General features: G+C 38.3%; 2 protein-coding genes across 2 annotated transcripts; one reads left to right on the top strand and one right to left on the bottom strand.

Annotated features, from left to right (window-relative positions):
• Positions 1-2,298: 2,298 nt before the first annotated feature.
• LOC129238370 (putative gustatory receptor 39b) lies at positions 2,299-3,646 on the bottom strand. The gene is made up of 3 exons (XM_054873396.1): positions 2,657-3,646; positions 2,430-2,597; positions 2,299-2,355 (listed from the first exon to the last, which is right to left on the bottom strand). Exons 1-3 carry the CDS (start codon positions 3,644-3,646, stop codon positions 2,299-2,301), a joined length of 1,215 nt encoding a protein of 404 aa, XP_054729371.1.
• Positions 3,647-7,285: 3,639 nt separating this feature from the next.
• LOC129238369 (putative gustatory receptor 39b) lies at positions 7,286-8,627 on the top strand. The gene is made up of 3 exons (XM_054873395.1): positions 7,286-8,260; positions 8,353-8,520; positions 8,580-8,627. The coding sequence occupies exons 1-3, from the start codon at positions 7,286-7,288 to the stop codon at positions 8,625-8,627; spliced, it is 1,191 nt and encodes a 396-aa protein (XP_054729370.1).
• The last annotated feature ends 6,539 nt before the right edge of the window (positions 8,628-15,166 follow it).

The following is a 15,166-nucleotide window of genomic DNA, read 5'->3' as shown; positions in this document are numbered from 1 at the left end:
CAGTTACGTGGCGATTAAACAAAAAGGGTTGGATGACGTCTAATTCATGACAGATTTTCCCGTGCAGTTCGATAGGAAAAAGCAACTTCAAGAACGGAATGTCGTGCTACTTCTGCTTATAGATAATGCGGTTTTCCTTCCACGCGGTCAAAAGTAGAAACATTTTAAAGTTATTTTTCTCCCAGAAAACATAACAGCATTTTGTTAACCGCTTGACCAAAGCGTTACAAAAAAAGTTTGAGTTCAAGTAAAAGTCGTTATTTTTAAAACACATTTTTTTTTCGAATGGAAGCGCCATCTTCTGTTATGGAGGTTTCAAAATCAATAATCAGTTCACAGATATTACAAAATCATTTTATTAAAGCTGGGTTTGGGAAAACAGAAATGCCCTTTCCTATGTCAGCACTTGCTCAGTTCTTCAACGTTATTAATCGAGTTCAGCGCCAAATCCAAGCTGATGAAATGAAATGTTAACTGTTTCCCAAGAATCGCTGGCCATTTCCTCTGAGGGTGAAATAGAAAATGAGATTGACGACAACTTAACTTCTTATAAAGAGGCTCATGCGGCTATAAGAAAACTAAAAGATTTTTCTTTGAATCCCAGCTACTTTTCGGGTGTTGAACTGCTTACTGATCTTCAAATACATTTTATCTCGAAGTTAAGGGTAAAACTCAGAAAGCTAAAACTTTAGACTTTTTAAATCATTTTGAATATCGGTATATAAAATTTTGGTTTCTAATTCTTGCAAAAATATTGATTAAAATCTTGACTTTCTCTAATATTTATGTTCTTGTTTTGGAAATAAAACTGTTTAAACAAACATCTATCACAAATTTGTCTGACCTCTATTTATACTTTATACCACCTCTCCTAAGCGGACGAACTTGTCAGTCCTTTGAGTGTTCGTAGACAACGTGCCACTACCTGTTACAGGGAAGTTAGCAAGTAGATATCCTGTACGATTTGATGCAGGAGTATCGGAACATAGTTATTAGAAGGGCAAGGAATTGCAGCTTGTCGGTGAATCCTCTCAAGACGGAGCTTGTCCTATTCACGAGTAAATATAAAATACCTAGAGATCAACTCCCCTCATTAGGGGGCGCTCTATTGGTGCTTTCTGACAAGATGAATTACCTAGGTCTAACCCTTGATAGTAAGCTGGAAGGACTGACGTAGAAACTTAACATTGAGGAGAGGAAGGAAAGCAACAATAGTACTGTAGAGTTGTATTTTGAACTTTATAATAACATTATAAAGCTAATTTTGTTATACGGAGTCATTGTCTGGAGGAACCCACTGGAGACGATGACATCGGTGAAGAAGCTGGGGACAGCTCATAGGTCTGCAGTCATTGGAATCGGTGGGTCACTTCGAACAACTCCTATTTTAGCGCTCAACGCAATGTTAAATGTGGTACCTGTCGATATCGCGGGCAAACCTGCCGTTGCACGTACCGCAATCAGGCTGTGAAGTTCGTGCTGCTGGCTCGAGCTCGCTGGCGGATAGTGAAGTATCCTTAGAAACTTTGAGTTCTTCCGCCTGCCAACGGATCAGGCTATACCCTCGCTTAATCCAAGCGGAACATTCTCTGGACTGAATTGGACTGGGTGCATGACTTGGAGAGAGGGTTTGGTGAATTTGTTCACGGATGGCTCGAAGTTGAACGGAAGGTTTGACGGAGGAGTATTCTGCGTAGAGTTCTCCATCAGACTCAAATTCAAGCTACCAGACCCAAGCAGAGGTAGCCGAAATCAAAGAATATATTTAAATATTTATTTCCATAGACAAGCGGCAATTTTGGCCCTGTGCTTAATATTCGAAACTGGTCAGAGATCTCCAGGTTTTACTTTCGAGCGCATCCGAATTCTTTGACATAAGGCACCTCTGGGTACCTGGTCATAGCGACATTGCGGGAAGCTGCTGACCAGACAAGAGACCTGTGCGGTAGTTTCCCCGCTAAAGGAAAGGATAGAGATCTTCTTGACTACCTGCGCTGTACTCCTGAAACGATGGGCTTCGCGTAAACTCGGCGAGCGCTAGGCAAGTACATAAACTGGTAAGTTCGAAAAATCCTTCCGCGTGGACCTTCGAGGGATCTTCTAAGGATAACAAAATCTCTGTTCTCAAATTTCATGGGTATCCTCACATGATGCCACTATCCGCGTAGCATGCATGAAGTGAGGCTTGGAAATAAAATAATTGGAAATATTCGTTTTCTTTGTATTTCTTTACAATATCGCAAAGTATTCTTATTATCTTTCACATGACTGTATTTGTGTATGTATGTGTGTATATCCTCAAATGGTTAAGAATTGTATTGCTATCACCATATACGTCGATATGGCTATACCAATCTGAAAAAAAACAAGAACAAGAAATGATTCACATGCCCATTAATATGCGCTATGAAGCATACCCTTAGGCTTACCGACATAATCAAGCGCAAGTTTAAAGTGAAAAAACTTTTTCCCGTCACCTCGATATATTGCAGCTGTAGTTGTGTGGAGAATTGATGCACTAAAAGCCGATAACTATGTAGGGACTTTGAAGGGCGCGTTATAATGATTTTACTAAGTAATTCGGCTATGACGCGATCCTGAAAATATGTTATAAAATTGGCATAACCAAAAATATGCACAACGCCTCTGTACCCACCAGTTTCATACAATTGTCACACAATAGGCAAAGATGCCAGACGATCGCCGTCATCGGCACAAACCACCAAAAGCCAGCAATTCGGTATTTGCGGCGTTCCTCATAGGCTTCCCCACTAAGTAGTGTCCAATAGAGGGTGCAGCCACAGTCCAACATGTAACTGAGTACGATGCTGAACAGCGACCAACCGGCAAAGTCATTGAGCAACTGAAATTCCTTGAAGAGCAACGCATAAACTTCTTTAATAGCCAAGAGATACTCCAGCGATTGCAGCTTTTCGTAGTTGATGTCCATCAGTTGACGATTAGGCGCCATGCGATAGGCTACAACCTGTTGCAACTTCATGCAAAGGCACTTCATGTAGTGCTGCAGCACTCGCACATAAATCAGTAGTTGTATCAAACGTAAACGCATTGTGATGATAAACCAAATGGAATACCAGAAATAGCCAACATATTGCATGGATGCAAAATAGTAAATGAACAAGGCGTAACAGATAAACGTTAGCCATAGTAGATATTCTAGGAGGCAACGCACTCGTCTCACTAACCAACCCACATTAACATCCTGTTTGAGACGCAATTTCAGCGATAGCTCAATCTCTTGCAATCGCCTTAGAAATTCTTCATGCTGCTGCCGCCGCCAAATCCCTTCAGCTGCAATGAGTAAATTCGAAAAGGCTTGTGAGCTAAAGAACAGGATGGTGAGCAACCAACTGAGCATGACCTCCCCTACAAGTTCATGCCAAATCAGCGCATTCACATACAATACACAAATCCAAGGTAAGAGCGCATGAAGGTAAACTATTTTCAAGCGATAACGAAAACCGAGTTTCGAGCGTCCTGCCCACGCTACACGTTTGCCATGCACTGATGCTGCAGCTTCAGCTGATAATTGGGGTGATTTCTTGGCTGGTGGACGCTTCCGCGGACTCACATAGAGCCCTAATACTACAGTGTAGCGTAGCCAGACTCGTAATTGTTGCTCCATTATGCGCCCACTTGAATAACTTGCACTTAACTGGCTGAGCAGCACTTTTAAGTCAGAGAATTCATTGCGTTTAAAATGGTTATTGATTTCATTGACAGGTTAATAGATGATTTATTGTTTTCGCGATTAGATTAGTGTAATAAAAAATTAAAAATTATGCTGATGTAAAATAATCACTCAAACTACAAATTTGCGCACGAGAGAGCTAGAAAGTTGACTGTCGCAGCTGGGTATGTTTGCCGCATGGTAATCCGACTCTTGAGTGCGAATGGTTGCGGATTCGTTGGCAACTTCATGGACAATAAATTTCAAAAATAACAGAGAGTTTTTCTAATAGTATTCGCATATCATAGACACCTCTTCCGAGTGAATTTCTGATGTTGCTCGAAAGTCAGTTTTCAATGAAAGGCGCAACAAAGTAGGAAGACTACATTAATGAGCTGGAAGATCAGTCTGAGATAGAGCGGATTACTTAAGAGTTAGACCAGATTAGGTTTGTAAAGAAAGTATTTGTTATTTGTTTTTGATATATTTATTTATTTATCGTTTCAAGCCGGGCATCCAGCTTGTAAAACGATTGTTTTCTTTCTTGTGTCTTACATACTACGTACAAGCGTTTTTATAGTAATTTTTGTCAATGCAAGCCAATAACAATTTTTCGGTGTTTACTTATGTAATATGATTCTAGCATTCACGCGCCGCACATAAAATAATTACGTTAGCTATGTTTGCGTTTAGTTTCAAGTGTAATGAACCTTTTAAGAAATTTGATACTCTATTTAAACGGCACAGCAAAGTGAATGCAGAAGTGGACAATAAATTAAAAACCAAAACAAAATGTTTATGAATATTAATGTTAAGGCATATCCGACTTATAATCATACTACAGGTTGGGTTAGGTTGAATTAATGCTTAGATGGATTATTCTTATAGAGAGTTCGCTCAGTGATCTCCGAGGTCATAATAGACAAGGCCTCCGCGTGAATTTCTGACCTTCTATGTTAGTTATTTATGAAAACAAAGAGTTCACTTACTAGCATCCCAGGGTCTTATAAACAAGGCCTCCTAGTGAATTTTTGTTGTCAGCAACATTTCTCTGAAGTCAGTTACCGATTGAAGACAAAGGAGAATAGGAATAATCTCGAATATTGGATGGAATCTCTACTCTTTCATCACAGAGAAGACTTCCGAGCGAATTGCTATTTTAAGCAACTTCTTTCTAAAGTCAGTTATCTATTGAAGGTGGAAGAGAGTAAGAACTCGAAGCCAGACGGGATTATTTATAATTGAGCTTAGTTTAGGTTGAGTTACATAATTTAGATTAAGTTTTATACAGTCTTTTTGTGTCTATAAAGTCCACTCAGTTCATTAGGGACGACATAGTTCCAAGCGAACTGCCATTTTAAATATACTTAGAGGCTTGCCATTGCCTGCTGAAGGGCAACCGCTATTAGAAAAAAACGTTTTCTTTCATTTTGGTGCTTCACGCGCGGGATTCGAAACTGCGCACTCCCGAATAGTAGTCACGCACTAACTCAATCGAATAAGGTGGGGATAATAAATGCTTGAGGATAAGTAATACAGAACTCTACAGACAAACGAACGAGGAGCCTATCTTACCTTAGCTAAAACGCAAGAAATGGAGTTGGATAGGCCCCGCTCTTAGTAAACCGCCCCACAGCATCGCAATAATTGCGCTAGATTGGAATCCCCGGGGAAGCAGAAGCCGCGGAAAACTTCCAATCTGCATGACTTATCCTCCATACACACTGGGTTGGGCAATGCTAAGACGAAAGCATCTAGCCGCGTGCGTTGAAGAAGCATTGTAGTGACACTATGCTCCTCAAAAGAGTAATCAGGAGAAAAGTAAAAAAAAAAATAATAATAATAGAATAAAAACAAAAATATAATATAAAATAAAATAAAATAAAATAAAATAAAATAAAATAAAATAAAATAAAATAAAATAAAATAAAATAAAATAAAATAAAATAAAATAAAATAAAATAAAATAAAATAAAATAAAATAAAATAAAATAAAATAAAATAAAATAAAATAAAATAAAATAAAATAAAATAAAATAAAATAAAATAAAATAAAATAAAATAAAATAAAACAAAATAAAATAAAATAAAATAAAATAAAATAAAATAAAATAAAATAAAATAAAATAAAATAAAATAAAATAAAATAAAATAAAATGACGCAGATGTACAACTTCAATCCAAGCAAAATACCGTACTTCAGATGCACCCCAGAACCTCTTCAAGAATACTCCAACTACCTTCTATATTACGACCGAACAATTTTAACAAATGCCACAAGAGACCACAATATACCAGATATTTTCCTTATTGATAAATCTCAAGTGACTGGTTATATAGTTGATATTGCTGTTCCCCTAAACAGAAACATGCAAAAAACATATGCAGAAAAAATATCCAAATATTCTGACTTAGGCATTGATGTTAAACGCCAGTGGAAGCTAAGGAAGGTGCACATACTACCAATTATCATCTCAACCCACGGACTAGTGCATAAAAACTTAGCAGACATCGTCAAAACTCTTCAACTCCCAGAATATTTAATTTTCGACATGCGGAAAGCAGCTTTACTCAATTCTTGTCATATAGTCCGAAACTTTTTACAGTAAACGTTTTTCTTGTTAGTAAATTTGTTAACTATTTTGTATAATATTTATATATATATTTAATTGTAATATTTTGTACCTGTTATAAATTATTGGCTTGCAGCTAAGCTGTCGCCAATTAATGTAAAACACTCCTTTTTTGGGATGCAATAAAAAAAAAAAAATAAATAAAATAAAATAAAATAAAATAAAATAAAATAAAATAAAATAAAATAAAATAAAATAAAATAAAATAAAATAAAATAAAATAAAATAAAATAAAATAAAATAAAATAAAATAAAATAAAATAAAATAAAATAAAATACAGATGTAATATACAAAGCGAGGGAAGTGAATATAATTCCAATAATTATATCGTCCACTGGATTAGTGCCTAAGCATTTAATAAAAAACTTTAAGAAGTATGACTGCCAACACCTCTTAGAAGACATGCAGAAGTCGACCATACTGGACACATGTGCAATAGTTCGTAGATTTTTAAATATTTAAGCAATAGTAATCGCATGGGCGTAGAACTTGGACTACGCTCCACCAGAGCACAATCCCTTGAAAATTTTATCCGGGATGTGTAATCTCCGGCAATAGCCGAGATGGATTAAGCTCAAATAAAATAAAATAAAATAAAATAAAATAAAAAACAAAAAAATGAAATGAAAAAGAAATAATAAAAAAAAATATTTAAAAAACAAAAAAAAAAAATAAATAAATAAATAAAAAATAAAAAAAAAAATAAAAAACAAAAATAAAATAAAATGGTATCTTCCCGAGTTGTTCCACCGCCGCCGCTTTCAATTACTAACCGGGCAACTCTTTTACGCAAGGAATTTTATCCATTTTCTCAAGCACACTCTATTCAGCAGGGGAAAATCTATTATTCATTATCTCCTGCAATCAATAATTCAATAACTCATCAATTCAGCTGTCAAGTGTATCGAAAGCTACAGAAAGTCGACTGTTTAACACGCACTTCAACACAGCCAAAGCGCCATGCAGCAACAGCTCCGCATTTGGTTGCGCGTCTGCGTATTCTTCGGAATCTATATAAGTGCAACCAAGAACACTTCCAGCAATAATTCAACCCATCTCATAGTAGTGGGCTCAGCAATTTGCTGGACAACAAAGCAGCAATCAAATCGCACTTACTATTTTCAACGCTGCTACAACTACTTTCTATGGTGTGGCTCATGTGTTACGTTCGTGGCCAGCATCTATTGGTATAGCTATCCACCAGATATCAGATTCAATTGGGTAGCGTCCACCATACTCTTCACGTCACGATTTCTCACGAATTTACTTATTTTGATGGAAACATTTTGGGGAAAACAACAACATGATACCTTTCTTATATTGCTGCAAGAGATCGAAGACTCATTGAGGCTACGCCTCAGATGGGATACGCAAAGGCCATTGCTGTTAAGACACTTACAGCGCTTTCTAATATACCAAATAGCGCTATCATTGATTGGTACAGTTCCCAGCATGGCGGCTTCTTTTATATTTGTGAATTATGGCGGATATCTGTGGCGTGGCATGTGGTTCATATGCGCCATACGGGTACGCACACTGCAGCTTCTGGTATATCTGTATGTATTGCATCACTATTTGGAAGGCTTGTGTAAGAAGTTGCACCAGATTGTGGCCATTCGCGTGGCACCAAGTCGGCAGCTGTTGGACGTAGACTATGGCAAACTGGGCACCTTGGAGTATTTCATAGCCGCCAGAGAGATTTATACGCTAATCTACAAGGCATTTCGTTTGTTGAATGACTTTGCTGGCTGGTCGCTATTCGGTATTGTCATCTCTTATATGTTGGATATAAGCTCAAATTTCTATTGGCTGTTGCTAAGTTTCGACGGTGCGGAAAATCGAAGCTTTTACTACTGGGCCGATTTGTGGTGGTTCCTACCGGTCATCTCGTGTGTGGGGTATTTGTGTTACTGGTGCAATTGTTGCAAGCAATTGGTACGATTTGATTATTTGAAATGTTTGAAATTTAAATTAAGACTTTTTTATTATTTGAAGATTTTTCTAAACTAATTAATACATTGTTACAGGATCGCACAGTGGCACATTTGTTAAGTAAAATAATAACCAGGAGCTCCTCAAGCTCAGCGGCACATTATCGCCTAGTATTGCACGATTTTTCCATGCAATTGCAGCTCCAGCATATTGAAGTGACGTCAAAAAATATGTTTGTTATAGATGTGCGTTTTATTATATCGGTAAGCCACAGAACGTTTGGTACAAACAAGTAACATTGAATAAATTTATTTCTTTTTAGATTTGCACTGCCACGGCTATGCATCTGGTGATACTTAAACAGTTTTAGGCGCTTGCAGGAAATGTAGCGAGAATGAGCAGTGGATGTCACTATCCAATTCCTTAAAATCGCTCCGAAATTCGTGTTATTTTTTTATATCTGCATATAAAAGGTGTTTTTTTAAGAACTTAAAATGATGATACAAAACAGAAATATTGTTGGAATTAATTTTTTTTATTATAAACTGGTGGATAATTTCATGGCATTTAATTTTGAATATGATATCCGACCGCGGCTACAACGAGTTTATATGGTCCAATTTGTTGACCACTTTTTCCAATAAACTAAGCTTCGAATCTTTAATTCCAACGTACAATCGCTGCTGCGAATCCGGAGCGCTTACATACAGTCTGTGTCAGAAGAAAAGAACCGGTTATAAGTTGTAACTTCAAGATATGTTTTGTTCTGCTTTTTGCTGCATAATAGTCCCACTCAAGGGCTACGACGCCAGTGCTAACTCAGGTTAGTTTCCCGTAAACGCAACCAAACAAAAATGTGTGAGAAGTACGCGAAGCGTTTTGAGGCGGTATTTTCATGCCCGCATTGGAAAGGCCCGAAGTTATCTTACGCCGCGGCTGCAAAAGTAATTGTATAATTAAAAAACATTGTTGTGATGTGGAAGCAGCGGTAACTTTTTAAGCGGAAACCTTCTTTGTGACTACGCCAAGAAGGATCAGTTCTTGCTAAAAAGGGAATAGATGTGAGTATCAACGCGATCGAACGTCGACTGAAGGAGGCGAACATATCCTAGCGTCCCACATCATCAAAACCACTGCTCTCAGAAAAACACATTGAGAAACACAAAACAAGAAAACGCATCTTGCCCGAAAGCCAGTCCACGATTTAAAGCAACTCGTACGTAAAGTTCGCAAAACCTGTTTGTCGACGAGCTACGCAGAAAAGCTGGTACAAAGCATGAAGAAGATGCCAGGCTATACTCGACAACGAAGAAGACTACACGGCTTATTGAGTAATTGCGATTTGTAGTTTTGTACATACTTTCATGTAAAAAAATTTTAAATATATATCTTTTATACTTCATGAATAATCCCGTCTCCTTTTTTCTTGCACAGACTGTACGTGCTCCTCCGAAGGTTGAAATCTTTCGTCAATGCGTGCTTACGCAAAATTTTGAGAATCTAATGGCCTCGTGTTATTTTAAACCAGGATTTGCTTATTTCGATCAATGAACTTCCAATCGAGCTCATCATCAAAGGCAGACGATTTGGCTGGATAGACCACACTTTGAGCAAAGTTTGAAGAGCTGCTCTGTGGTGGAATCCGCAAGGTGCAAGGAACCGTGGAGGGCCAAAGACCTCCTGACGACGTATGGTGGATACGAATGTATTAAACTTAAACTCTACTTGGAATTCCTTAAACCAACTTGCTCACAATCGAACTGATTTCAGTCATTTTGTTCTGGCCCTATGCCCCAACAGGATCTAAAGGAATTATATACATATATATATATATATTTTGTTTCCAATAAATATAGCCTTATGGCGTGAATGGTGGCTTGAATTTGCAATAAATCGATTGTTAGCAAGTTGCGCCACCAAACGTCGTCGTTGTTTAGCTGATTATTCGTTCGAAATTAACACTCAGTCGGCAAGGCTCAATAGCGATCGCCATTCACCGTAACGGCAGCTCCTTCCTCATTTCGAAAGAAATAAAGACCGATGATGCCACCAAAGCTCTATTAACTTGGCGAATATATTTTTTTTATTTATATTTTTTTTTAATTTTTACAATTAGGAAGCATTGCTCTGGCGTGAAACGATTCATGATGACTTGCAAAACCTTAATGAGCAGAAATGTCAACACCGTTTGCCATTCTCAGCTGTCCCACCATACTTATCGAAAACGATAGTTCTCATGCAGGTATAAAAACACCTTATACTTGCCCTAATTATATTATTAACTAGTTCATCTGCAATTTATGCTCATATACACTCTGTTAAAAAATTATAAACGCACCACTATTTTTCTATTTTTTATAAAGATATAGTTCTTTTAAATACAAATACAAAGAAGTAGGTTTTGCTTATATTTCACCTAGACATTCTACTTACTACCAAACTACTTTATACTTTATGAATAAAATTGATTGTGTAGTCTGCTCTACTCATTTCGCCAGCAAAATTTCGCAATACATTACCCCCCGCCCATTCTAACCAGAGCATTAGAAATTGCATAAGCACTACCAAATTTGTTGCCGTCGCGGTAATACCCTATTAGAAATAAACAAAAAACTTTACGCACAAGTAGCATATATGCCAGATGATAGTGATAAGAGGCAGCAACGACACAGGTCGCGCAATATAAAAGTATAGCCGGTTGGGGGACCCATCCATACTCATCAGCGTCCAATAGATGTTGCAGCTTATATCAAACATATAACAAATGACAATGCTAAGGAACGACCAACCGGTAAAGTAATTCAGTAATTGGCATGCTCTAAAAATAAGTCCCTAGATCTCTTTGATGGCCAGCAGATACTCAAGTGATTCCAGTTTCTCATAATTAATATCCAACATACGCTGTTCCGGCGCCATACGATAGGCCACAATCTGACGCAGCTTCACGCAGAGGCACTCCAAATAGTGGCGTAGTATGCGCACATAGACCAATAGCTGAATCACACGCACACGCACTGTTAGTATAGACCAAAGTCCATGCCAAAAGTAGCCAATGTAGTTCAACCACACTGAAGTGACCATGAAGAGTAAAAATCCCACTAGCGAAAGTGCAGCGAAGCAGCCGATCAGGCACTGCAAACTCCGCAGCAAAGTCAACTTTTACACATCCTGACGCAGCCGCAACTTAAAGGAGACTTCAATCTCTTCGAGTAGCATAAGAAAAGCGGCATGCTGGGATCGCCTCCATATAGCTTCCATGACAATCAGAAGATTTGTAAGGACTTGGCAACTGAAGAGTATTACAGTCGCCACCCAGGTGAGTTGTAGTGTGGGTGAGACGTTTTGTCTTGCTAATCCATGCACGTAGAGCGCGCAAATCATCAGTGTTAGGATGGAAATATAGAGACGTTGGAGCATAAAGATGCTCTTGCTACTCATGGCAAAGAAGTGCGAGGGCTTTCGAGATTGCGTTAATATAAATGTGAAGTTCTATTTGTACTATAATTGCGATTGGGCGGCAAAACATACATAAATATCGAAAAACATGCACAAGCGCAACCAAATTTGAAACTTTAGCTCCATTTTGTAGGTGTGGAATGAAAAGTATTGAAAGTGCTCGAGGTGAGTAATCGGAAATTTCATAAGCACGGGGACATGTGTGAATATACGTATTCGTACAGGTGTGAGCGTGTGTGTATATTGATTAATGTGTCTAAGTTTATTTTCCATACGTAAAAGGATATACGCACATACACGCTTAACGTATGTTCGCTGTCGGTTTTTCTTCTAGACCTCTTACGTACGACGTGAGTGTTGCTTATTTGTATAACTACCTGCATATAATCTAAAAAGTCATCAATCAGTATATACATACATACATATACATACAGAACATATTGCGCCGTGGCATGTCACCTTTTACATGTTTGACTTTAGCTTAAACATCTTCTGAACGCTGATGGGTTAGGGTAGGTCCCCCAACTGGACGGACCTTCGCCTTTGCCACCCCTTCACTATTTACGCGATTAGTAAAAAGAGTTGGTATGTGGGATAAATTCTTTTTGGAATTATCTAGAAAATGTAACGCATACTTGTAAGAGCAGTCCACCTAAAACTTTATCTAAACTATCCCAAGCCAAAATAATCTGATCCACAATAATTCTGTCTCATTTATATTTAGCTTTCACCTAATTTACGTAGGCGTTCATACTCTTTTCCACCTTCTTTGAAAGGTAACAGTCATAAGGAGTGGCTTAAAAAACCATTTGCCATTCTGAATCGAATTAAAACTGTGGAATAACAGTAAGGCCCACGCCACTAATAGAAGGAGGAGCCCGGTCAAACACCGAGTAAATGGTGTAAGCGCCAATTAAATATATATAGAAAAAAATGATGATAGCGTCATTGAGAATACAAATCTTCAAATTAAATTTGAGTTTGATGAAACAGGTTTTTCCTCCCGCTAGCGTATACCAAATTACGCATAATCCGGCTCTGGTTATGCTCGCCACACTCTCAAGTTATCTTTACAGAAGATGTTAAATGTAGTGGAATCTTGAACGATCTGTGAGCTGCTCCTGAAAAATTGGGTCTTATTTAAGCTTAGCGAGCGCTAGGACGTGCAAGTTGTAATATTCTTTTCAGCGAGATTATCTCTTATATCAGAAAAAGGTGCAACCATAGTATTTATGTTAGGCGGCCGCCGTGGCCGAATGGGCTGGTGCGTGACTACCATTCGGAATTCAGAGAGAGAAAGTCGATTCGAATCTCGGTGAAAGATAAAAAAATTAAGAAACATTTTTTTCTAATAGCGGTCGCCCCTCGGCAGGCAATGGCAAACCTCCGAGTGTATTTCTGCCATGAGTCGGCTTGAAACTGTAGGTCCCTCCATTTGGGGAACAACATCAAGACGCACACCACAAATAGGAGGAGGAGCTCGGCCCATCACCCAAAAAGGGTGTACGCGCCAATTATATAAAAATAAAATTTTTAAAAAGCCTAAAACTCTAGGGTTACAAAATAGGCCTTTCACAATAGATCAGCTCTGGTCGCAGTGCGTAATGGCCTTCTAATAATAATAATATGTTAGTAGAGCTCTTGATTGGACACTGTCCGTTCCAAATTTATGAGTTGAGGCTCACTATGACTTCCAGCACATATGGTGGCAACCTTTTGTAGGACGATATAATGGAACCATTTCAGCATCTTCTCTCTCGAAGCGTAGCTTTGGGCGTACCATCGCCTAACCAAAATTCTCTTCTTCCTTCTTCTTCTTGATTAGCGCGATAATCGCTTACGCAATTTTGACCGAGTTTAACAAAGGCCGCCAGTTGTTTCTTCCTCATGCTAATAGGCGCATGTTCGAAACGTCAAGTCCATCTCCACCTGGTATTTGCGTCAGTCAAAGCGTAAATGCTGTCATACGTAAATTATCTATATGGTCAATCTTTAAAAACAACTAAACATCAGTAATGGCAAAGTCGGCAAAACTGATCTTCCGGAAGCATATCGCGTTGAGACGTGTCCAAAACACGGTTTTTCGCAAGCCGCCCGCGAGCCGCCGTTTGCGTGTTCGTGCGCGTCGCGGGAGCGCCCGAGTTCGCATCTCCCCGCAAGTCAGAGCGCGCATCCTGCCACAAAAAAATTAATTGTAGTCAATCCTTTTCGAATAGCACGCATTTCCTTCCATACATAAATGCACAGATGTTTATTACGTAAATATCCTTAAACATTTTTCATCCCAGAGGCGCAGAATTTAGTTAAATATTAAATTGTGTATTAAAGAAAATTATTTACAACAACAAAACATCAAGTTTCGGAACAAAAATAACGTATTTGGAAAATATCATCCTTTATCAATCTGCAGTTGAAAAATCGTTGTAATCGGATACTTACTTTACGAGAAATGTGATAATTATTCAATCTTTGCAAAAAACTTCGATAGTTAATAAAAAAAAAACTATTTAGAATTTTTCACCAAAATTTTCTGAGTGTGATTCTGGATGATAGAACTCAGTGTTGGCTGAATTTCATCGGGAAATATTAACTTTGGTAATTTTGTGGCCAACTTGAGAAAGCCTTATCCATTTCCGACGCAGAGCAGGTTTTCCTCCTCTTTTCCGAAGAATCTTTCTCTCAACACTCCAAGGGATACCTCATCGAATATTGTCATCGTCCAAACTTCTGCACCATACGATAGGGCGGGCATGATGAGAGGCTTATAAAGTGTTAGTTTTGTTCATTGATAGAGGTCTTCGTTATTAAATTGCCTACTTAGTCCAAAGTAGCACTTGTTGTTGGAATTCAATACGCGTGGGTGCCGATACGCGAGTGCGCCAACTATTTGTGTGATGGCAGGAGGTACTTCGTTTTGTTCTCGTTCCCCACCAGTATTTCTTTATTCAATTTGAAAAAGACAGAACTAACAACGCGATTGGGGTCAATAATGTCGGCATACGCCTATAATTGGCTCGGACGATCTTTTCCAGCATCAAGTCACGTGACACCAAGTCACCTCGTCTGAAATCTCATTTGGTGCCATACGGCTCGGAGGAGGGTGGACTTATCTGGGGTGGATATCAGTCGCTTGTTGCACTCTCTTAATGGCAAGCGGCATTTCATCTGTTAACTCCTGAGTTGTGGCGCGCAAAAATTTATTTACCTAACTTTATTTCCGTCATTACCGATTCAGTGGTAGTCAAATGGTCATAGGACAGTTCACGCAACTTACATGGGGTGGCAATTACTGGAAGAATTGTTGCCATTAAATTTGTCTAAGTGCATTACAGCTCTAATTACCGCAAAACAAATGTGATTAATTGCATAAAATGTCTAAGACAAATAGTTTAAGAGCCTCCAATAACTCGCTGTATTCTGTTTTAAGCTCGCAGATACGTCTGCCTGCTCAAA

This window comes from Anastrepha obliqua, chromosome 2 (genome assembly GCF_027943255.1).
Source record: "Anastrepha obliqua isolate idAnaObli1 chromosome 2, idAnaObli1_1.0, whole genome shotgun sequence".
Lineage (NCBI taxonomy): Eukaryota > Metazoa > Arthropoda > Insecta > Diptera > Tephritidae > Anastrepha > Anastrepha obliqua.
The sequence above is the reverse complement of the archived record's forward strand: the minus strand, read 5'-3'. Positions and strand labels throughout refer to the sequence as shown.

Excerpts from the sequence above, each read along its gene's own strand:
- LOC129238370 (XM_054873396.1), bottom strand. The coding sequence starts at position 3,646 with ATGGAGCAACAATTACGAGTCTGGCTACGCTACACTGTAGTATTAGGG. Across the intron at positions 2,598-2,656 it reads GTGACAATTGTATGAAACTG|GATCGCGTCATAGCCGAATT; the intron begins GTGGGTACAGAG and ends ACATATTTTCAG. Across the intron at positions 2,356-2,429 it reads ACTTGCGCTTGATTATGTCG|ATTGGTATAGCCATATCGAC; the intron begins GTAAGCCTAAGG and ends GTTTTTTTTCAG.
- LOC129238369 (XM_054873395.1), top strand. The coding sequence starts at position 7,286 with ATGCAGCAACAGCTCCGCATTTGGTTGCGCGTCTGCGTATTCTTCGGA. Across the intron at positions 8,261-8,352 it reads GCAATTGTTGCAAGCAATTG|GATCGCACAGTGGCACATTT; the intron begins GTACGATTTGAT and ends ACATTGTTACAG. Across the intron at positions 8,521-8,579 it reads ATGTGCGTTTTATTATATCG|ATTTGCACTGCCACGGCTAT; the intron begins GTAAGCCACAGA and ends ATTTCTTTTTAG.